At 45.4% G+C, this 24,861-nt stretch overlaps 2 protein-coding genes across 2 annotated transcripts; one reads left to right on the top strand and one right to left on the bottom strand.

Annotated features, from left to right (window-relative positions):
- Positions 1-6,530: 6,530 nt before the first annotated feature.
- LOC135819785 (uncharacterized) lies at positions 6,531-12,008 on the top strand. The gene is made up of 5 exons (XM_065333054.1): positions 6,531-6,792; positions 7,062-7,141; positions 9,990-10,085; positions 10,768-10,897; positions 11,486-12,008. The coding sequence occupies exons 1-5, from the start codon at positions 6,790-6,792 to the stop codon at positions 11,540-11,542; spliced, it is 366 nt and encodes a 121-aa protein (XP_065189126.1). The 5' UTR covers positions 6,531-6,789; the 3' UTR covers positions 11,543-12,008.
- A 3,840-nt stretch (positions 12,009-15,848) lies between these two features.
- LOC135819784 (uncharacterized) lies at positions 15,849-24,814 on the bottom strand. The gene is made up of 5 exons (XM_065333053.1): positions 24,092-24,814; positions 19,559-19,659; positions 18,965-19,060; positions 18,075-18,204; positions 15,849-16,670 (listed from the first exon to the last, which is right to left on the bottom strand). The coding sequence occupies exons 1-5, from the start codon at positions 24,101-24,103 to the stop codon at positions 16,611-16,613; spliced, it is 399 nt and encodes a 132-aa protein (XP_065189125.1). The 5' UTR covers positions 24,104-24,814; the 3' UTR covers positions 15,849-16,610.
- Positions 24,815-24,861: the final 47 nt, after the last annotated feature.

The raw sequence follows: 24,861 nt of genomic DNA, 5'->3' as shown, positions 1-24,861 counted from the left end.
GGGGAACCTAGCCCTTTGTATTGTGTATTAGTTTCATGGGGCAAACTCGCGACGGTCGTCTATCAAGCAGCAAGTGACTGTAAACTAGTGCAAAACGATCTGCAGGAAACAGACCACTCCACATCAAGACTTCACTGGAATGCCATGTCGCCATGTATGTATGTGCGCGCACATGCACTGTTCGATAGCTGTGCAATGTACATGACTGAGTCTGTAGACTCTGTACATAATTTCATTGTACAAGTGCGTCTGGCTGCGCGCTGTCGGAATATCTGCAACCGCAGAACTAAACAAGCGCATGTCGGGTTCAGGCTAATGTGCGACTGTGAGCTATGGGTAGACCAGGATTACATGTATGACGGCATACATGTACATGTATGTCGCATCCGTTTCAATCCAGCCCTCATCAGGGCAGTGTGCCTTGCACACAGTCACAGCACCAGCAGGGGAGAGGCTTGTTTATCGTTTAGGTGACGCCAGTTCAAGAGCTTTTCCCACTGACGTCGCCTCATTAGTAGAGTCATTACCACTAGTATCAAGAGTACATAACCCTGAGCACTCAAGCTTAAAGGTAGGCCTGTGGAGAATTCACATACATGTACATGTAGTGATGTACATGTAAATACGATATATTACTCAAAGTGTATTCCAGCGCTGATGCTACACTGTATCTCCTCAAGCTTCGTGGCTTTAGCACTGCTCTAGTCTACATAACAGTTACGCGGCTATAATTGTTATAACTAGCGAATAACATTATTATGTTTTATCGTCTGACGAGTGTACTTGGCAGTTCAGCATACATGTATGAATTACGTATCACGAAATGTACTTTTATTCATATATATAATTATATAAAATACTACATTCTTACATGTACATGTACATGTAACCTCTTGAGTTGTAGTTGTGGTGTGCCGTGTACTTCGGAAGTTGGGAGTATGATGATTGCATTGATTACCTGCTAATATTACATTCAGTATAATTATGGACAATCTACGTGTACATGTGTTTAGAACTTCGTCCGTGCATTTCCCTTTGAAAGCGTTTCAGAATGCGTGGGTTCAATACTAGCAATCTACATTATGCAAGGGCAGGTCTTGCAGCCATCTACTACGCAACTGAAGGCCAACGTAAAGTAGGGTGGTTCCAGTACGAGATGGGATGTGTGAAAGTCGCATGCACCGGATCCGCGGATATCCGGATGCAAAGGTGATCATGAGCACAGACATGACAGTACATTGTAGAACGTGCAGAATGTTCAGCCACGGGCAACATGTTTTTTCTGTTCTTGTCTTCTTGCGCACAGGATTAACGATTGGCACTAACGGCACCAACGCAGACGCCTTGCAGCAGCATGGCTGGCTGAGTGTTGCAGGTTTTCGTGGATTGCATGCCGATCTATGCTTGCGCTCGACATACATGTACATGACACACAATACCGGTACATGTACATGACTTTGTAGTCATTTGAACTCTGCAAACCATCAGTGTCGCGACGACGCGCCCCAGGAGAGTCTTGACATGCCCTTTCACTCAGTGTCTGGCTGCAAACGAAGCATTCAAACGCCTTCTACGGCGTGAACAAAACATCTATCAAGTATCATGCGATATAAAGGTGCAATGCGATCGTGGATGGTCTGGGCATGATGTACATTGTACATGTACATGTATTGGAATGTGCTCGTATTAACATGTACATGTACCGGTGCACAAGGCAGAACAACAGAGACCAAAAATCTTTCTCGTTACTCCGAGTTTCGAAATAATAATGTAAACAGCTCAGCTGACAGCTACAGATGACACACTGCTAGGGAGAGGACGCTTCAATGACATCATGGATATCGGCGCGAAATAATTAATTTTTACGGTAACTGTCATGTACATGTACTTGGGTACTTGCGAAGTTGCGAGGTCCACTTTAGCTTTGGCAGTTTGGGAGTGAAATGAGGTCATCAATGTACAGCGCGAACTCATCTACATGACATTGTACATGTTCTGTACATGTATCTAGGGATGACGCGACAAACGAAACTGCGCAGGAGTAGAGAGATTTTAAGGGGGGGGGGGGGGCAGGAGTAGAGAGATTTTAAGGGGGGGGGGGGGGATTTTTATGTTTTTTAATTTCGGCCAGTCGGCTACTATCATTAATTTCGTCTTGGGGGCTAGACAAGAGGAAGTAGCCACGTACAGTACATGATGTAAGGGCGTAAACCCTAGGCGTATGCGGATAATGCCGGCAGAAAAATGGCAGAACTCGGTACTTTTTCTGGTAAGTTTCATGCATGTTTGGTATGTGGATAAAGAAATGGAGCAGAGTCCGAGGAATTGCCCGTCATAAGGTTTGTATAATAATAATTTGAACAGGTCGCATATTGCCCGCATTATTATTATTATTATTAAACTCAATCTCGTAGCATGTGCACGCATCGCTAATGTGGGGAGCAACCCCAGAGATGAGGGCGATAACCAGCCATGGTAAAAGTACAAAAGAAAACAAGAAAACAGTGGAAAGAAAGGAACAGGGAGGAAAACAAAGCTCAGCCAAGAAAGGAACAGGGAGGAAAACAAAGCTCAGCCAAGAAAGGAACAGGGAGGAAAACAAAGCTCAGCCAAGAAAGGAACAGGGAGGAAAACAAAGCTCAGCCAAGAAAGGAACAGGGAGGAAAACAAAGCTCAGCCAAGAAAGGAACAGGGAGGAAAACAAAGCTCAGCCAAGAAAGGAACAGGGAGGAAAACAAAGCTCAACCAAGAAAGGAACAGGGAGGAAAACAAAGCTCAGCCAAGAAAGGAACAGGGAGGAAAACAAAGCTCAGCCAAGAAAGGAACAGGGAGGAAAACAAAGCTCAGCCAAGAAAGGAACAGGGAGGAAAACAAAGCTCAGCCAAGAAAGGAACAGGGAGGAAAACAAAGCTCAGCCAAGAAAGGAACAGGGAGGAAAACAAAGCTCAGCCAAGAAAGGAACAGGGAGGAAAACAAAGCTCAGCCAAGAAAGGAACAGGGAGGAAAACAAAGCTCAGCCAAGAAAGGAACAGGGAGGAAAACAAAGCTCAGCCAAGAAAGGAACAGGGAGGAAAACAAAGCTCAACCAAGAAAGGAATAGGGAGGAAAACAAAGCTCAGCCAAGAAAGGAACAGGGAGGAAAACAAAGCTCAGCCAAGAAAGGAACAGGGAGGAAAACAAAGCTCAGCCAAGAAAGGAACAGGGAGGAAAACAAAGCTCAGCCAAGAAAGGAACAGGGAGGAAAACAAAGCTCGGCCAAGAAAGGAACAGGGAGGAAAACAAAGCTCAGCCAAGAAAGGAACAGGGAGGAAAACAAAGCTCAGCCAAGAAAGGAACAGGGAGGAAAACAAAGCTCAGCCAAGAAAGGAACAGGGAGGAAAACAAAGCTCAGCCAAGAAAGGAACAGGGAGGAAAACAAAGCTCAGCCAAGAAAGGAACAGGGAGGAAAACAAAGCTCAGCCAAGAAAGGAACAGGGAGGAAAACAAAGCTCAGCCAAGAAAGGAACAGGGAGGAAAACAAAGCTCAACCAAGAAAGGAACAGGGAGGAAAACAAAGCTCAGCCAAGAAAGGAACAGGGAGGAAAACAAAGCTCAGCCAAGAAAGGAACAGGGAGGAAAACAAAGCTCAGCCAAGAAAGGAACAGGGAGGAAAACAAAGCTCAGCCAAGAAAGGAACAGGGAGGAAAACAAAGCTCGGCCAAGAAAGGAACAGGGAGGAAAACAAAGCTCAGCCAAGAAAGGAACAGGGAGGAAAACAAAGCTCAGCCAAGAAAGGAACAGGGAGGAAAACAAAGCTCAGCCAAGAAAGGAACAGGGAGGAAAACAAAGCTCAGCCAATTAAGTGAGATAGCCGGAAATTACATTGTTTAGCTAAACACGCGTGAGTGCTGCAGGAAAACGCAACTCAGTACAAACAACTTGGCGAAACTGAGACATGCTGTGGCAGTGGTGGGCGAGGCTTGATAGCTTGAGCCAGTCAGAATAGGAATGAAACAAAGGGGATTTTGTAAACTGAACAGTGCGAGCTGCAGGTAGCGAGACTTGTGCCCTGGTTGAACGGCTCCGCATAAACAAATCATACGGGGGTCATGCATCTGTCAATGATCGTTAACCAGAGTTGCTTGTTGGCCTCTTACAAGGCATTGCAGCTAGCTGCCCTCAATACTTCGGACATCAAGCGCCCCCGTGGACGACCTCACAAGACATAGGTCGACAACATCAAAGAAGACCTCAAGTCTCTGAAAGGGCCGATTCAGGAATGCCTCAACCTCGCCACCAACAAGCAACTCTGGTTAAGGTTTGTATGGTTCTGCCAATTTCCCTGCTTTTCGAGCAGAATCTGCCACCTTTTCGAGCATTATCCGCCAATGCCTAGCCACTGAGCCCGCCTTTCGGCACCGGGATGTGGGATGCACTAAGCATTTGATGCAACCGTTCAAAACATTTTCTAAATACATGCATTGTGTCATAGTGGAGATAGGCCCCACACTGAGCGAGTCTAGCCATGCAGTGGAGACCAGACATGCAGTGGAGACCAGAGCCCGCAGGAGCTTGATATCATTGATATCATTATGATTGCACAGTGTAGGTTCTGGTGCCTGTTGCTGGCTGAGCGTGAAGCTCCGAGATGTCAAGAATGTATCATTCCTTGCCTAGTCCTAGATAGAGTGACAGTTGGTGCCAGGTCACCTACATGTACATGTACATGTAAATCAGAGTAAATCAGAGAAAATCAGAGAAAATCAGAGAAAATCAGAGAAAATCAGAGAAAATCAGAGAAAATCAGAGAAAATCAGAGAAAATCAGAGAAAATCAGAGAAAATCAGAGAAAATCAGAGTAATTCAGAGTAAATCAGAGTGGTTCTTTCGACTGGCTTGAAACACAGTGTACACATTGTACAATGTCTAGACCGGACGTTTTAAAAGGTATCCAAGAAGTAGGCATCCAGCCGGATTTGGTCTTACTCGCAGCAGCTGGAGCAGCACTTGTAAACACTGCGACAATAAGGAGTAGTGAGTCGACGGCACTGGCGGAGCTGTTATAAATAATACTAAAGTCTAAACAATCAACCATCTATAGATAGTGGTCTGGCTCGGTTCATCCACCCACCTACAATACATGTAGATGTACAATGTAGATTGTACATGTACTTTGTAAATGTCCAAATACATGCACTAGTATTGAGTAATGATCAGGCCGTCCTGAGGCTGAATGCTAGTCGAATCCTGCATGCTGCTCTGGCCACCATGGTCATGAATGCGGGCACGCATGGGACCGGGAATGAGTGATACTGGAGTGGAAGTCTGAATGCTGATGACTAGGCAAGGAGTCAAACACAATGCAAACACCGTTAGTTTAACGCGTTGAGGACTCAGACAACAGTCACTGGTGAAAGTAGCCTTGGGCAAAGGACACCAGGGCGCCGGGCCCAGCGCTTGGATGACGGACTTTCAACGGAGCCTTTCGCCACAACCAAAACCTATACTTCTCGCTTGAACAACAACGTACATTGTACATTGTGCATGATTGTATGCGTGTGAGGTGACCTTGACTTGTATCGGCACTTGGACCTAACGCAATTTTGTGACGTTGTGAATGCACTCATAGCCATGTCCATGGTGCTTTGTCGTTCTGAAAGACAAGGCGATGTTCCCATGACGAAAGATGGAGGGCAAGACCTCAAGATATTGAACATAGCAATCACAGCGAGTGGTAGTGTTGGCCAACGGACGGTACATATACATGTACATCTTTGTGGAACTAATTAACCCGTTGGATCATACCCTATACCAGTGGATGCACATGTACATGATTGTACATATAATACGTCTGTGCCTGGAACGCTAGTACAGTAGCAGCTCTGTGGCGAGTGTTGTCCCAACCGGCCTGTGCTCTGTGGGGTAGCCGTTGCACATGTTCATATGGGATTAGATTAAGTTGCCAGGACGCTGCTGTCTCACGCAGCACTCACTTGAATCTGGTGTTGATGCTGCGAACACGGTTCCAGATCCCCAGGTCTCAATCATCTCTGGTCTGGGCGCACACGGACTTTTCAGTATTGGTGTAGGCGACTTGCTTGAATTATGGCGACCACGCAAGTGTCTGCACACATAAAAACACACACACATTACACATTACACAATGTACAGTGTACCGTGTACCAGGCCACGAGAACCAGACAATACGTGCAACCATACATTGCGAACGTATTCAACATGATCCCCCGGGACAGAAGAAGTCACTTCGCTGTGTATGAGCACTACCCGTACGGCCATAGTACTTAGTAGTAGTGATGACTGATGAGGCTCCTGCTGCCAATCCGGAATTCGCGTGATGACAATCATGTCCGGCCCGCTGTATACTGCTGTGTGTACGCACCACAGACTTACGGGGCACTATCCTGTACAGTCATGTACTACAAGACTGTAATATCCACGACCAAAGGCGAGAAGCTAGCCTACAAGTACAACAGGACAAGCACAATGCACATGTACATAATAATGCACATGTGATGCATGATAGCGATCAGCACCTGACTGAGAGCGGGGGTATAAAAGCAACGCGGCTGTCACTAGCCACTCAAAACAGTTCATTCGTTACCTAGAAGTAGAAGTTTTCGTCCGTGGAGCTTTTGTTTATTTGGAAGTACGCGTTCGTCGCTAAGGTTCTCGTGCACATCATCGCCCCCCGCTGAGCTTCGAAGCCAGTATATAATTGGAGCTGTTCCCCGTCAGTACAGTCACATCACGACCAAGCTCACTTCGTTTCTTCTTCGACATCTCTCAGTCATGGTAAGAGTCGTTGAAGTATCGGTGGGATACTGTTTGGCCTCATGGCGACATGGGGGATGCACTGTGTTGCATCCGAATTCGTCGCTCGTAGTGTGTCCGTGGGTAGGACATTGTGAAACGATTGCGAAGTACTTTTGTCTTGCATAGCAGTCCTCTTTTGGACTCGGGGTGCTCTCGCTGTACTGCTGTGTCGGCGATGGTCCCTCTTTCTAATTGTATCATGGTTCATACGTCCATTGCTGAACTGTTTTGTTTATTATACTTCGTAGGAGATGGACACTAGATCGATCAGCAGCGACAGCTCCACAAGCAGCCGGCATCTGGAGTCCTACTGGGGACTTATGACAAGGTAAGAGATGGTTTAGCCTTGGCAAGGTAACGTAGATCTTCACAATGTGTGTTCGTGTGTGTATGTTGAGAGAGGGGGGGGGGGGGGGGAGTATTCTGGTGTACACATGTACATGTATGGGTGTGAATTCCCATTATCAGGCCCTTCTTTCCTAACGCCTTACGGGGAATACTCATACCAAGTTTGAAAAGTACCAGCTGGAGGCTAATCTCAGGGCGCCATGGGCGATAGCAGTAGATAATGGTAGAGGAAGATAACAGTGGGAGATGATAGAGACTGGATGCATACAATGTAGACTCTCGTTCCTGCCTGCGTAGGTTGTACATACATGTAGCTGTTCAGGACACGAATTCAGCCTGCTCCTGTGGAGGAGGAAAACACTACAGTATGAAAGGCTGAATGGGGAAGCTGCCACCAGGAATGCCGTGCTGAGTGGCTTCACTTCGACACAGAGCGCGTCGCCTGTCAATGTCCAAGCTGTCTCCAACCTTTAGAAGGGTACTTCAATGAGCTTGACGCTGCTTGAGAGATCGATATGAGGCTAGATTGGAAGATTATAGAGATAGAGGGAGAGCGTGTGTGGCATCAAGGGCCTTCACCCGTGACCCGAGTGGCTGTACACAGGGCCAGGGAATGATAGACGATTGCGCACACCCTGTTGTAGTAAACCAGTGGCCTGCGATTTCAGATTCCGGGGCCTTGTTCGGGACCAGTCAGTCACGCTGGTAACAGCGCTTAGACGTAGAGACGCCATTCCCTAAGCTCCCCACTTACACGCCCTGGCCTGAGCAACCTTGGGACGGAATGTCCGGGACAACCTGGTAACAGCATACAGGTATTGCCTCAGAACTAGCGTGCATTCCAAGAAAGCAATGAGTTATGGCTTGGATTATTAGTTGAAGTGCCCGTGTCCTATCTATTAGTATCAGGGTGATGCTGAAGTCTCATGGCATGCAAGAATACGCACATACATGTATTGTAAGCACACAGTCATGTTACAGGATGAAGCCCATAATCAGAGCCTATAATGGGTGTTAAATTAATCCCATATGCACAGGTTGATCCATGGTTTCAGCGGACGTTACTTGTAATGCACCTTACATGTTCTGATGTACATGTACATGATTGCAGTGAAAATCCGAACACTACTACTAGCATTGTTCCAGTAGCTGGTGCACGAGCACGAGAGTAGAATTTAGGCAAGCACCCGCCTTTCTGTTACTAGTATGTGCTGCCACCATCAGGATAATAATGACATTAGTCAGGCATGGAACCGGCGCACGCAGGGTCAATATAATAATATTATTAAACACAGCAATGTCCCTCAAGATGTCACTGCTGGATTTACATGTAGGTCAAATCACCACCTGAGGTGATGCAATTTATATTGCTGTAATTACATAACGTCGTTCACCTGTGCCCCCTTCACACTATCTCGGAACCCTGCGCCCATCAATAGCATATCGGTTTTAACTTAAACCTTGTTTATCGCCGGTCGTTTCAGAGAAGGGTCTCACCCCAATGCACTACCGGATGAATGCACGCATCAAAACAAACTACTCCTAATCGAATCCACTCGCGACCTGTCCTGCAACTATCTGACCGTATTTGGGGAAACGGTCGCTCTATGCGGACCGATTTGTCACCGGAAGCTCTGGCCTAGCTAGAACTTAAGTACATTACTATCCTCTGCCATGATCCCAGATATCATTTCCCAAGAAATACTAGTAACAGTAGGATACTGGATATCACTGCACCTGAATACTAGTATCATCAGTGTCACTGTTTGCTTCGCCTGGTTGTGAAACATTTTAATGATCTGTAGCGCGTGACAGTCATGCGCTGCTCCAAAAATGTTGGCACGGAACGCGGTGCAAACAGTAATGCAGGCAAGGCAGTCTGATGGGGGTACTGTTGTTGGGCGGGTTTCAATTTCCCACCGCCTCAGCCCTGGCTGGCATTTTCCAGCGGAATTGTCATGCGTAGCGTGTATTAACACAACGCCGCTGCTGATGGACTGTAGAATCACGTTCGTGTTGTGTTGTGTTGATGTTGCAAGTAGCTTCCAGGTCCACAGTAGGGGGCAGACCTCTTTAAAAGTGCAGGGCAAATTATTCCCACATACAGAACACGTACATGTACACGTAGCAATTCATTTCTAGCCATCATCGCACTTTCATTTTAGACTTTCCCTGAAGGCGTCTGCCTTGTACATGTGCTGCAATGAAACATTTTGGAAATGCACCATGTATTGTGACTCTAGTGAGTAAACCTAGAGTTCGCACGTTCGCGTTACAACCGGCTATGCAATTGTGCTGGCCGCTACTGCTTTCGGACAATCAGCCAGGAACATTTCCAATCTGTGTACAGTCCCACGAGCGCATCAATGGCAATTGTGAAATAAATTAGTAGAGGTGGGTCTGCAGACAGTATCGCCAAACACTGGGGAACAACTGACAATGCCACCACACTTCAACGTGCTTTGGTGGACACCACTTCCTACACTAGTTTTGAAGAAACGTGCAAAGGCCTGGGTAAAAGGTCGTACGATGTGTGTGCGCATGAAACGGAGTGGGGATGTCTTTACTTCATGGGCACTTTCATCAAGAATAACGCGCACTTCAAACTAGCTGTCACAATAATAAAGACGTCGTGGTTTGGTTGTTTATTGGAATGGTGCCCTTTATTGGCATGTAGTCACGTATTAAGTATATAAACCACATGTAATACAAAAATCGCTCTGTATTGGAACACTGACCATATACATGTACATGTACATTGCACCTACATGTACATGATGAATGTATTTCATTTCTTGTGTCTATATTCCACTCTGTCTTTCTTACAGGGATCATGAAGTAGCTATTCTGAGCGAATGTCAGGACGGATCATACCTGTTCAGGGATTGTATCAGCGAGCCAGCACTGATCACGTTGAGTGTGAGGTGAGTGCTAGTACATATACTAGTAGTATGTGCACTGAGTCATGTGCAATACAATACAATACAATGTGCATTGTACAGCTCCGCATGTTCATTGCAGCCCGCTTGCCTAGTTTTTAAAAGAGGTGTGTTGTGACCACTTCGAGTGAGTGGCTGCATAATATGAGTGGACTGCCACGGGAATGCCAGGGGGGGGGGGGGTAGTAGCTGTGAGTTGGAGATTAGGCAACAGAGCTTAGCCCTCATCCTTGGTCTTATTCAAATGCAAATGGTGGTCATTGCAACAGAACAACGACATGATTGTACTAGTACTTGCAAGTACTAGTATTCACCTCTCAATCAATGCTATTGGCAATCCACGAAAACCTTTGTTGCCTCACCCATGGATACGCGTTGAGATTGGTGTGCAGGAAAGCTGTGTGAGGAGTCTGAGGACAATAGAAATTCAAAAGCCTGCCTACTTGCACGCATAACCTTCATGGCCCCACAGCACAGGACTGCTTTCAATATTTCAAATTTAGTCTTGAGGCATTTCGACTTTGAGTACCACCTAGTGCAGTGCATTTTTTAAACCGAAGGCCTGGATGTGGATGGCATTCAGCACCTGAGACATTAGTGGGCCATTTGTCGGTTGCATGTCTGCTCCAACAAGTTGCTATTTCCTCTCCTTTGTTGTGTCTCACAGAACTGGTGACACGGTATGCAGGTATCGCATCACCGAGGAGCTCGTGATGGGTATTGCAGAGTCCAGCATGTCGTGCACCGACGAGTACGGAAACCAAGTCAACCTGAAACATGCCGTCACCAGACCCAAGGTATGAAGCTAGCTAGCTACGCTTCCGGCTTAGATCATCACGTGGTCAAGTCTGAAGCTCTTTCCCATGAACATCTGGGTCTTATTTTGCACATGCCTTCATTAATTTTAGAGGGGGGGGGACCTTCCAAGCTTCAAGTACTTCTACTTCTACTTCTAGTCAGTCTCATAGGATTCCCCACATGCTGATGGTCACTTTGCTGACGTCAATGCCCCTCATTATGCAGCAGAGGTTTATGCCACAAGCGTGCAGTTAGTTTATTAGATACTAGTACTGAGTATAGCCGTGCATCTAAATGTAAACAGAAATACCGGTACAGGTACATGTACATGTACAAGTCCCCACCCAAGGCTCCAGAATCGTGTTGCAGCGCTTGCTTGCCATCTCCAGTTTTCCGCGTGCTTTCTAGATTTCATGTACATGGCTTTCCAGATCATAATATATAATTATTATTATTATTCAGCTGTCAGACTGCTTCCATGGACTTGTTGGAGGGTTTGGCCCGGGTATATGCTGTATTTGCTTGTGGATATCATTCTACGTTCTCATACTCCTTGGTGTTCTCTTGTACTTGACGTCTTGCGACAGGGCATCGAACCTCTTGGCACTGACAAGTCTTCCGCAGTTTACGACGCGCCGTCATAATCGATACAGTACCAGAGGAAGACAAGAGAGAGAGAGAATGGGAACCAATTCCAAGTGTTGATTGTCATGCCGCCACCCTATCCTATCTCTGTAGACGTTGCTGGCTATGCGGCGCACATCTTCATAGCTTCCACCCCAAGCAATATTATGCTCACTTCGCGTACTAGCATCGTCAATCGGATACCGTGCATGCCCGGATTGTGCCGATCTCATACTCAATGCATGCAGTGCTGTCGCTTTTGACGTTTCTACAATTTTGAGGCAACTATTTTATTATACAGATTACCATAGTTTTACAGTTTCCGAGCTATTCGGTGGCGCTTGAAATCACGTTGATTACTCACAAGAATAATTATCTTTATACTTCGATATACGAAGTTCTTGCTGATGGTGTGATCAGCAGTTTTGTTGTCCGTGATATTGTACACATTGTGTTTGAAACGAAAGTCATGGATACTGAAATCAACTTGTGGTCTTTTTGATCAACTGCTGAACGGGTGTGTAGTGTTGTGAGTATCAGGTGTGTGGTGTTGTGAATATCAGGTGACTGTGAAAAGCGTCTACGCTGGCAGTCTACAAGTCATGCAAAGATTTTTAAAAGTCTACAGGTGCACACTCAGTATGACACACATGCACAATCATACAGTCTTTCTCGATGCAATCCGATCTCGTGAGTCCAGTCTGAACCATGAATGATTGTTGCCAGCAGGAGGGAGTCGTAAAACACCATTTTAAGTAATATTTTTACGACTCGCTGCTTGGCAGGTTTGGCTGGCCTGTGCATGTACTTTAAAAACTGACCTCCAGTATCGACTATCGGCTTTCATTGAGCAGCATTACTTAGCACACAGGGATCCCACAGATACATGTCCATTATGGAATGGGGGTAGGGGTATTGGATATAGATATTATATGTATTTTCGATATCGCTTTTATCGGTCTATATCTCATTCTCTCTCTCTCTCTCCCTCTCTCTCTCTCTCTCTCTCTCTCTCTCTCTCTCTCTCTCTCTCTCTCTCTCTCTCTCTCTCTCTCTCTCTCTCTCTCTCTCTCTCTCTCTCTCTCTCTCTCTCTCTCTCTCTCTCTCTCTCTCTCTCTCTCTCTCTCTCTTTCTCTCTCTCTCTATCTATCTATCTATCTATCTACATGTATCTCTCTATCTCCCTCTCTCTATCTCTCTCTCTCTCTCGCTCTCTCTCTCTCTCTCCCTCTCTCTCTTTCTCTCTCTCTCTCTCTCTCTCTCTCTCTCTCTCTCTCTCTCTCTCTCTCTCTCTCTCTCTCTCTCTCTCTCCCTCTCTCCCCCCTCTCTCTCTCTCTCTCTAACACATCTCCGAAGCGCTAACCAACAGTGGTGGACAGTCACTCTCGTATCCATTTTATGCCCCTTTCCTTTCTACATTAAAGTTTGTTGTTGGCTCAACACCCTAGTCACTAAGTTGTTCGTTGTGAATTCCAGGGCACATTCGCGATTCCACAAAGAATTAGTACTCATGTATTTCCAACAGCCGCTACTCATTGCTCCACTATCAATACATCGCGAGTGGAATCACAACTACTCTTCGAGCGACTGGACACACTCTCAGTGTTTTAAAAATGTACTTCGAAGTACATGTACATGTACACACAATGTATTCCCCACTCTCCACCTACCATTATTATTACATGTACACGTACACTGTACAGGACATGCAAAGTCATGTATGTACCTGTACATACTTGTAGCTCTCTACAACTTACAAGAAACGCCCTTGCTTCACTCTTCTCCCCATCACCACCACACCTCTCATAGCTGGCGCCGATAGGGTGGAAGGTGTCGCCAAAATGTAATGATTATAGTAATGAAGGCTATTATCTTCTGCCGTTCTGGGCATTCTGGCCTGCAGCACGGTATTACTATCAGCACACAAGTAGGTTGATCATATCCTGCACTTGCGATCATGGTAGGTTGTACGTTACATGTACAGTAGATGTACCTGTATGTACTTGCCCCTGCAAGATTCCGCAACGTCATTACCTCCTCGTTTAGGACCACACACGAACTACACACAACAAACACGCTCTGCTGCCATTCGTTTCTGGCAACATCATTGCTGCAATGCTGGCGACAAGTTCAAGTGAACCGATCATTATTCTCGTTTGTCCTGGCGACACGGACCAGGACAAAGAAACATGCACGCAAGCACATAATTATGGATCAGCGGCTGAACCTGTACTTCCGTGATAGTTTGTAAGACTTGCCGGATCGCGTATCACAGGCTCCCTGACTGCATGAGTAGAGTGTCGGAATGTTCGGTGCCGAAAAAATGTTCATATCCGCCAGTGTGCACAGTTGAGCTGCGGACTACCACAGCGAGTTTAATAAAAGGGAAAATGTTTAAAAATATGAAAGGACAAAATGGATACGAGTTAAACGTAACTACATTGTACATGCATGAGTTCCCTTCGGGAACGGATACGATAATTTACTTTTTTTTTTTTTACTTTTTACATTGTACATGTATAATTATGTATATGTTTCCACTACTGTAACAGGGTTAAATAAATAAAGCACAAAACTGACAGTGACAGGGAGTACAGTGACACCTGGTGTAAGCGACCTCTGGTTTTAGCGATCACCTGCTCTTAACGACCATTTTTCCATGCACGGACAGCTCTACACTGAACCTGTTGGACCTGGTTCTAAAGACCACCTGGGGCTTTAATTACATGTACTGCTGTTGATTGCACCGTGGGGTGGCCGCTTAAACTACATGTAGGTTTTACTGTACTGAGACATTGAACAACCGGACACCTACATGTACATGTACATTGTACATTGTACATGATCATTTTTTTGTGTGTTTGGCACCTATGATCAGGGGATCCCCCGGGATGGCCCACGCCTGGTAAAAAAGTAAATAATTAAAGAAAAAATTAAAAAAAATTCTGCGTTCCGGCTCTCCACCTTCTCCGCGAACATAAGAAAACTAGAGGAGAAAAAAACAAACACAAGAAGCAAGAATGACACGAAAAGCAGAATTATGAGAACATGGTATAAATGAGCACGGCCATCAACCTCAACAGGGGGGATAGCCGCCTCAGCAACATGATCATTGTACAGTGTAGCTCTAACACATTTCCACTGCACAAACCAACGGCCATTCAGCTTGGAAGGTTCAGGTCGTTGAGAGCATTCTGGACAGATGTACAACGGTGATTGTACACGTGCGATCACACACAATAACACACACAATAACACACACAATAACACACACAATAACACACACAATAACACACACAATAACACACACAATATCACACACAATATCACACACACACAATAACAATAACAATTTTGTCTGATTGTTTATTCTCTATCGACTGACGATGACTGGTATTCTGAAGGTATTAATTGGAGGGTTTGAAACATGGAAAATAGGCATTCATTCACGTCATGCAATTCATTACCATTTCCTGTTACATGTACTGTTGAGGTAGAGTTATTGTAGGCAAGCATTGGATGACTTGGCACGATAACTACACACAAGAGTAGACCAGGTCAGTGAAAGGTGAACACGAACAAGCGCTATTAGGTGCACAGTTTTGATCATTTTCCAAATACATGTACATGTACATGTACATGACGCGCGCCTTAGGTAAACACTGGCCGCAATTGTATGTACACCCACAAACCACATGACTGTACACGTCTTCACTTCAGTAGAAGTAGAACCCGACATCGTAGACTATTTTCAACGCACGGATCGATATTGCAGTGGTATTGATTGAAGGGTTTGACATTTTTAAAAATTTTATTTTTGGAAGCATTCATTCAAATAATTAATTTCGTCATGCAGCTCATTGCCCCTTCCTCGGCCTCGTAGGCTACCCTTGGATGACTTGCAGAATAATGACAAACACCAAGTACATGTACATGTATGTGAAAGGTGAAACAATCAAGCGCTACTGCTCAATTTTGGTCACTTTTACAATACATGACATGCGCATTATGCGCATCGGAGGTAAACACTGGTCGTCCTTGACCCTGCGGAGTTGGTCTCCGACTCAGAAGTTCACTCCCGTCGCTTCTACGTGATTCACTAAACACAGACACTGACAGCCTGCTAAGTACTAATATAGTAATAATGAATGCAGGGCATTGAAGTTTTTTTGTTTTGTTTCAGCGTTCAAGCTTGTGCAGCATTTCTTAGCATGCAGTGGTCCCATTCAAGCTGTTGTTGACATACTTGAACAAGGGGCTTATCTGCACACTGCACAAGTGCACAGCCCACTAACTACGTCAGTAGAGCCCATGGCCCAACAAGGGCAGAATAAAATGTTTCGTATCAGATCGTTTCAAACCAATAAAGCACTCTCAAGAGCATGAGGTGAAAGGTGGAGATTGATAATAATAAATAGGCCTATCCACACATCAAGTGCTGAGGAAATTTCAACAGAATGTCAATGACACATGAACTTTATCATGAACTTTATCAAGACTTGGCAAACGTGTCAAAAAGAAGATAATCATTATTTTCAGAAAGTTCGATGGAGATTTGCGTAGAAAGATTTGATTTAAATTGAAAGTTGAAACATTTCACTAACTTGAGCCGAAAAGTTCAGTAACGATAATTATGGATTTCAAAATAAAATGCCCATGAAAGAAGCTCTAGATGGGATATAGGTCAGACAAAGAGTACATACAATACAGTAAAATTGGAGTTTGCCGGATCCTGTACCAAGCGGAAACCAGTACTGACCGTGAAAATTCCATGCACCGGCGTACTGTCGATTCCATGCACAGGCGTACTGTGGATTTTAACGTGCATCCCGGTATCACGAGGAATCCTGTCTTGTCAGGACAGTTTCCGCTGCACCAAGGGCGTCCGCTTCGAAAATGGTTTTACTGTATTCGAGATGAACACAGCGGTAGTTGGTTTGGTCAGCACCAAACTGATATCAACTGCAGGAGAAGAGTGCAGTGACAACAGCAGCCGGGTCCGCACTGCGTGGACACCGCAGTGTGCACGGTTTCATGTGTGTAGCGCGGCACATCATATTCTGCATTCCGAACACGCCCTCTTCTTCATCAGCTCTCCAGCAATTCAACATAGCTCCGTTCTGTTTTCGGGCTTGCCGGAGGGTAATTCTGCACGTATAGACAATGACAGGGGATAAAAAAAAAGAATGCATCAGCTCTACTTCTAGGGGCTGCAAACAAGTAAAAGAAAGTAAATTATTGTATCCGTTCCCGACGGGAACTCACGAAAGCTGCTAACACCCGGTAAACCCTACTGCAACCAATAGAAGCCCAAAGGACATCTGCCCAGTGTCATTCTAACACACACACACACACACACACACACACACACACACACACACACACACACACACACACACACACACACACACACACACACACACAACACACGTGTACCATATTTTCCGGAGTAGAAGCCACATCCAGATTTTATTGTCACAAAATACAGACATCTGCCCTGTACTTCACAGTTCATTTGACAATCATACTTCATAGTATAAGCTGCACCAATTTTGTTCGGTGCATTGCAAGTGTTCAAAGTGTGGCTTATACTCCGGAAAACCAGTGTTATCACTACTTAGTAGTCTAGTATATATCACACTGTGTGCACTACATCAGACAACCACGGCACCCGTCTCACTCCGTATCTAAATGCATGGGAGCAGCAACACATGTTGCGCGAGAGGAGGAAAAAAAAAAGGAGGGGGGGGGATAAGGATTAACTATTTCGCAACACTGGTATAATTATATTCATGTGAATTCAAGCTAAGTCAGCTCACTGTACTGGTGATGCACCTCAAATCTAGCATTTACTTCACGGTGACACTCCACTAATGTAAACAAGCGTTTCGGGGGCAAAAAACCTGCACATTGCAATGAAGAGTAAAAATTGTGCAGTGACCATGCTTTACTGCTTTTAGTGGTGATGCATAACTACTACAGTAACGGCAAGAGTAGATAAACAAGAGCGGATGGGTAGGCCCACGGCGGAATTTTTTGTTGACGTAATCTTTTCGACGACGCACGCGCTGCGAGTCTTTCAGAAAGTTTTCCCTCGTGCTCTTGGCCGGCTTTACACTACATGTATACAAGGCCGGTGCCCAGCACGTGCTCTCACACTGCTCTGCGGCAAAATGCGCGTTCTTCTGAAAAAAGGTGACGTCAACACAAAATTCCACCGTGGGCGGGGGTATCTTCAGATTATGCAGGAGAGATCCGGAGTTGCACACTCTTGTTTATCTACTCTTGGTAACGGTCATGGGAGAGACCTGAATGTGAAAAGTACAATCAATTTCGCTAATAACGACGGCAGATATAACGGCCATTCGCGTATTACGACAGAATTTCCATGCCCAGAGTAAGGTCCCATCTACCTGTATACATATAATGAGACTTCGGGTATAACGACATTTCGCGAATAGGGACATGTTTCTGATGCCCCGCCGAGTGTCGTTATCCGCAACGTTGACCGTACATGTAAAAGAATAACCATTAAATGTGCTAAAATCTTACCTTAGGTCTGAGAATGGGTCGAGTGAAGACGATCAAATGTCCATCACCATCACTACAGGATTCGCCCATTCGGATCATCTCCATGGCAACAGACACACAGCATCTGTATCGGTAGATCCTGGAACCATTCCTGGACGGGAGAAAGCACAGAACATGTCAGCATAAATCACAGGGACAGAAACTTAGACAAACCTTGGTGGCGCACTCATACCTCAGTTTTACGGACCCCAAATTTACGGGCACTTCGGTCTACCGGGCACCTTGTGGGCGAGTTTCAGTGGAAATATTACTACTCTTTTGTCGCTTTTTTTTGTGGAAATAGTGACATCATATGCCATTTTCTATTGCCTTTCCCCATCAAAATGTATGTGATTCGAAGTGACGGACATTTCGAAGTTACGGGCAGTGCCTGGTCCCGGACCACCCGATAAACGAGTGCGTGTGGTACAGTGAAACCCGACTAAGACGACCGCTCAAGGGACCTTCAAAACGTGGTCTCTGTTACCAGGTGGTCTCCTTGTCCAGGGTCGCTAAACTGTGAATGACATCCCTGGTTCCTGGTTACAGTGGCCATCTGGGCCACGTGGTCGCCAGCGGTCATCTTTTACTGTATCTCCTACACGGAATGTGCTGGATGTAATACTAGTTTGTTTCGGCCTCTCTTACGGGCAAATTAACACAATGGTTTAAAATGCAATAAATCATACCCTGGAGAAGAAATGCATGTGTAAAATAAAAGAATTTTAAACCCAAACCAAAAAAAACTTCAAATCAAGATGTAATACTAGTTATTGCTAGCTGAGAAAGCTTGAATCCACCCCCGGTTATGTGGGTTAGACGTGCGGAGTGCCACTGTGTCCGCACCGTCACGCCTCAACATGTTAACTTACTTTACAGCCAAGGTGAAGAGATCAGGATCGCTGTGGCAGTCCCGTAGCAGGTAAGAGCCGTCTCGGCATTTGCTGAGGATTTGAATTTCGGTCTCCCTGACGCAGAAACACGCACAGACGTAGTCACAAGTACCGCACAAATGCACATAAGATGAACAGGTTGGAAACTGTTTTTGGGTGCATCGGGCATGATTATGCACTCCTGGTCTTAACTGGTGTGAGCTGGGCTTTCTCACAAGAAGTTCATTGTCAGTGCAAATACTGGTCGACAAACATTGCTCTACAAGAGCACTGTGAGCATGCTGCTTGCTAACCTAGACGTGGACTAGAAACACAATACAAGTAATTGTACTTTCCCTGAGGATTGCTAGCTATGTAACACGAGTTACAAATATCGTCAATAAACCCTTCTTCTCAATTATTCAACTACTGTATAACATAGGGAGGGCATCACTGGTCAAAGCCCTGGTGGAGACGGTACATTTTTCTGACATTTCACCTTTCAGGCTACATCAAATTCAACATGAAACAGACGAATATCTGACATCTATATTGTCAGTAATAACTCTACGCTGAAATTCAGCAGCCACTCACTTGGACAGGGCTCCCCAGTAGTAATTCAGTTGAAACTCATCTGCGCTGGCGGCTGCTGAGGATTTCGAGCTCTTCTTGGAGCGAATAGACAGTATCATCTTCTGCACGCACAAACACGGCAATGGCACGATTCGCAGCACGTTCAGCCTCTATTATACTGCAGCTCAACCCATTACATCATCATCATCAGTTACATCATCCTTGATGCCATCAAATACTGTACCCCTGGTAGGTTGACTGGAGGTTGCCTGGTGCCCTGAATGAATGAATGTCCTACTTGGAATGCATCTACCACTAACTGTCACATGACTCAGCAAGACAGTAGTTGTAACTGTTCTGATTCATAATTATTAAATATTAAAAGAATAAAATGTGTTTGATGCTATAATAATGAGAGGTCTTTCTGGTGCTGCGCGTTTAGGAGCACTCATACAGGCAACCATGCTCCTTTTCCATTTCCACTTCTTTTCTTTTACTTGATTCCAAGCACAATCAGATACAGCAAAGCAGGCCAAAGACAGGGGACAGTGATGAGTTGGATGTAGTGGGTGTACAAGCACTTGAGTTTATGTATTCACAAGTGCCAGTTGACAGGCGAAATTGCTGTTCAGCTAGAAATCAGATCAAACGTCCAGCGTGTCAAGTGCAGAGCTGTGTGGCTAAAAGGTAGGCATGTTCACTGCATTTATCCTGAACACAGAGATAGGCACAGGGCAATGCACAGGAAGTTGAGTCAGGAAGGACTAGACTTGATCTCAATGGGAATGATTTCCGTTATAATTATAACACACAATAGAGAAAAAAAGCCGTGTTGTGACTCCCATGTGCACATCAACACTGCCCAGTATGGGTACAGAGTAGTGGAGAGCCCTGCTTAGATAAGCCAGGCGTTAGATACATGCACAAGTTGTAAAGTCCCAGAGACCCAGAGAGGGAAGTTGCTGGAATCACTGGCTGTTGATTCTGAATTGTGGTCATTTCATTGTTGGTCCTTGTATCACTATTAGGCACAGCAGCATGCATCTGAAGTGCACGGAGAGAATTGTATTATTTGTATTTGTTTTTATTTTACATCGCAAGTCAAACGGCTGTGTTACACGTTTACAATCGAGACCATTGGAGTTGCTATGCCGACATTGAACAGATACATGCAATATTAAGACGTTGGACACTCGGTCTGGGTCAACAAAAACACTGACAAAACTATTTCATGACTTTGATCGACTGGTCGTTCTGTTGAAAATAGCTCTGAGCAATTGAGCAATGTTGACTCCAAGGGAGATTCAAACGGTGCCAATTTCAGTTGTACGCACCTCAAAGAAATTATATTCACTCAATGTCTTGAAATATTGTTGTTCAACAGAATAAATTTCTTGAGCACAATAGCTCCTACTTGTACCTTGTAGTAATTTCGATAAAGTAGTCAGAACGCTTTTTTTTCTCGTGAGAAAGCACCTGCATGCTACCAAGAGTACATGAAAACCAGAGTGTGCAGCTTGGATGGGTTGCTGTCACGGCGAAATTCCGTGATTACATCATTTTAGTGATGTAGTGCGTACAAGCAGGATTCAAGCAGGTCTCTTTCTGCACAACTGCAGCTCAGTTGCACGCACTACGCCATTTCCCGCCTCAGATCTGCACCAAATATGATGTAATCACGGAATTCCGCCGTGACAGACACCCATAGCAGAGAAGGCCCCAAGCTGCACACTCTGGTTTTCATGTACTCTCAATGCTACGCAGTGGGAGAGTGGGGCGGAATGGGCACAAAACTGCATGGAACATGTCAATGATAGTTTTCTTTTGTCGGCCAGTACAACACCAGCTGCGTGGTATAAAGTACAGCAGTCAGTACTATTGGGCTGCTGAACAAAACGGCCAGGACTTGGCCAATTACAATGATAGCGGATTTTTCAGCCATACTGGAGTATAAGCCGCACCCCCCCCCCCCCCCACCCAAGCACATCTTCAGGTCCTGAAGATGTGGCTTGCCCGAAAATGCGGATAATAGTGAGGTTTTGCATTCCGAAATTCGGCAAAAGATTCGGCACGCGGGAGCGGGGTTGGAAAATGCACTTGAAGATTCGGCATGTTTCCTCGGAAAAAGCTCACTTTGCCGAAAGTATTTTTCGGAAGAAGTTTCTTGTAGATAGCGCTAGCGCGAGATATATCCAAAGAGGTTTCTTATCTCGGCATGGCTTCACAGGCGTCTTCGGCGACAGCAGCATCGCCAGCTACCTCTGCTTGCTTCTTCCCACTGCCTGTCTACTCTCTTTCGCCTGGAGTGTCATCACCATCATCTGTGCGGCTGAAAAGACTATGGCGATACGCATAAAATTTGACTTGGGCATGGAGTTGGTTCTTCTGAGGCGACTGAGGAGGCAGATTTGGCCCTCGACTCTTTGGGCGATCAAAGGTTCGTGGAATCAGCAATGAAAGGAGCGCGGGACAGGACATTGCTGATGCTGGAGCTCATGAAATGAAACCACATGATGCTCTGCAAAACAAAAGTTGGTTCGAAAATTCAACATTTTGATGTTCGCCAAATGACCGAAGAACGCCGAACTGAAATTCGGAATGCAAAACCTCACGAATGATTGGAATTTTCGGGCAGAAAATTCGAATCATTAGAGAGTTTGCGCACAACGAAAATTTGTAGCACCGAAACGAAAAGTTTTAACGAAAAAAGCTAACGAATATTCGTAAAATGTGAGGTTGCGAACGTGTGAACCTTTTCGTAGTGGGTCGACACGGCAGCCGCACGGGTGCGAAGAGTCAAGACAGGGAGTTGTAAATATCAGTATTTTAGCACTCCAATCGACGAGAACATTTCTTGTAGATCCACTCTGTTTCGGTCGCGTTTGGACGGATCTTCGTATCAACTTTCGTTACTCGAACCCGGACGGTCAAAATCTTACGAAGTTTTGTTGTGCGCAACCTCTCTATTATCTCTCTTTTTCTTTTAGTGATTGGTGTAGCCCAGAGACCGTTTGGAGAGTGTCGTGAAGATGTATGGATAAGTTCTTTAACTTAACGACACAAAACAACAGATCAAATGGAGAATTAAAGCTGCTCTTCACTCTTGACATACAGAATACAACTCATTAAATTTATTTTCGCAGACTGTTATCACGGCTGTTAGCTGCACTTGGATCGCGGCAACTTAGTTTTCTGCACGTGAACCATGAAAAATCAATGCATGCTCATGAATAACCAGTCAGCTGGCCTGCTCGCCCACGCATTTGACAGGTAACAATTCCATCAAATTTGAGATATGCTTCATTCTAAGTCTCAAAACAGTTCTAAAGTCACCAAACCACGCTGGCAATCGATGGCTATTCAATGTTAACATCTTCAGGAAGACTTCAGCCGTTTCCCGAAAGTTTGGGCATCGTTGCCGTTTTCTTTCACGGTGTTCTTCTTCCTCCTGTCTGGAGCTGCAATTGCATCCTGGAATTATTTGAACGGTATTTCGTGCGGGCTGTGGGCGGTTCCAACAGGCATAAACTGACATCGCTATAGGATAACTGGTAACTTTCACCCTTCAAGGAGGTAGAGCAAATGAGAATTTTTTTGTGGCGGTCGTCCAATTTTTGTGACGGTCGTGGCTGTATTTGTGCACTTCCAAGGCTTTCATTCTCCCTGATACTACTCTCTACTGTATGGGAATCGTTGTTTAGGCACATGTAGCTGTCTTATTTGGTAGATCTGCTGTTTTCAATCACTTGGGACACTTTGACTAGCCTATTTGTCTTTCGTTCGTGCCATCTATCAGTTTCGTGGGGTGCCTTGGCCTGTATTTGTGAAGTTCTCGAAAAAGACCCTAATTCTTGACTGGAGTCACGACTTGAATTGTATTTGCTGGGCGAGCCCTCGTTCACGCAGTTGTCCTTATCGTAATAGTCGATATCTGGTTGCTGGACGGACTAGCGGCTAGAATAGGGATGACCAAATGGTCCAAGTGTGTACTAGTACACGAATATTGTTTCCATCATCATGAAATGAGCGTTGTGGAATTGCAGCCGTCTGCCTTTGGCACTGAGGACAGAGTTGATTGTTACTTCTGCTCAGCAATGAAGCGATCATCAGCTCTCTTTGTTCTAATTATTAAGAGGACATACCGGCATCGCAATCAAGTAAAGATTAGGCAAACCTCACCAACCTCCAAAGAGAGTCGAAGATATTTTCTCCAAATGCAAAGACGATCTTTGTGAGTTTATGACTTGCATTTGCGTGCATACATGAGCAAGTCACGGACCACGGCACGTGCGCGGTTACCATGCCATCTCGAACCGACGCCATCTTTCTAAGTAAGTTAGTTGCCGCTTCTTGACAGCCGTGTTATCTGCGCAAAATATATATTTTTTAAATGTTTGGACGTCGTTGATAAATTCCACGTCAGGTCACAAGTCATGCAGAAAGCAAAACTGTCAACAAAAATGCTTTGCAAACACATGTACTGTACGCGAAAGTAGAAAGTAGAATGTAAAAACACACTGCACAATTATGTCCTGTTCCCCTTTGATCTCTCACCTTGATACTCATCGTGTTCGGGCTCAGCTGTTTTCCACAACCAGCGATTCTCAGTCCACGCGATTGTTCCGTACTGTAAGCGCCCCGGCCGGTACAGGCGGATCCGTTGAACGACAGTTTCTAGACGACTTCAACCAAATGTACTTGCGGATTGCTGCGCATAGGTTTTGCGGGATCTCCACAATCTCAAGGTCTACAATTGTAAACAGATCTTCTCAAAATACTAGATTTGGGCGAGTACTAACACTGACTGAACGCTGTTGTGCTCCCTGAGGGACCAGAACCACTGGAGTTTCGCCAACGCCGGCAACGGCCAGAGTTGAAGGCAGATCCGCAGCTGCAGCCAGTCTAGTCACTCTAGTCTCTAGGTTCTCTTAGTCGTAGATCTACTGGCCGTCAGGGGCACTACGAGTGAGACTCTACGAGTTCGAGTAGTTGATGATGGCGGCTTTACGGAAGTCTAGCCACAGCGCGGAGAAAATGTGACTCTCAACACAAACATAATGTTTATGACTATGACTGTGAGTGTGAGCTCGAGAGTGCGCAAGACGACGGCACTAACCAGTGATTGCACTGATTCGATCGATCGAGTGAGCAGAACAGCTAGCCAGCGCTCAGCGTAGCTATCGCCTACGCTGATCGAGACTTGACAGCAACCACGCACGAGCAACAGCCGTCACTAGGCGAATCTGTGGTCAAACAAACTAACTATTACTGCCTTTGATGTGAAGGGGACGATGTGATTGATTCCAACACGTGTCTTGCCAGTA

The sequence above is a fragment of the Sycon ciliatum genome, chromosome 6 (assembly GCF_964019385.1).
Source record: "Sycon ciliatum chromosome 6, ocSycCili1.1, whole genome shotgun sequence".
NCBI classification, from domain to species: domain Eukaryota; kingdom Metazoa; phylum Porifera; class Calcarea; order Leucosolenida; family Sycettidae; genus Sycon; species Sycon ciliatum.
This window is presented reverse-complemented; position numbering and strand designations above follow the sequence as displayed.

Bases quoted from the DNA above. Each gene is read 5' to 3' on its own strand.
- LOC135819785 (XM_065333054.1), top strand. The intron at 7,142-9,989 runs GTAAGAGATGGT...TCTTTCTTACAG, and splicing joins TACTGGGGACTTATGACAAG to GGATCATGAAGTAGCTATTC. The intron at 10,086-10,767 runs GTGAGTGCTAGT...TGTGTCTCACAG, and splicing joins CTGATCACGTTGAGTGTGAG to AACTGGTGACACGGTATGCA.
- LOC135819784 (XM_065333053.1), bottom strand. The intron at 18,205-18,964 runs GTAAGTTAACAT...TCTCCCGTCCAG, and splicing joins CTCTTCACCTTGGCTGTAAA to GAATGGTTCCAGGATCTACC. The intron at 16,671-18,074 runs GTAAGATTTTAG...CTATACGTGCAG, and splicing joins GACCCATTCTCAGACCTAAG to AATTACCCTCCGGCAAGCCC.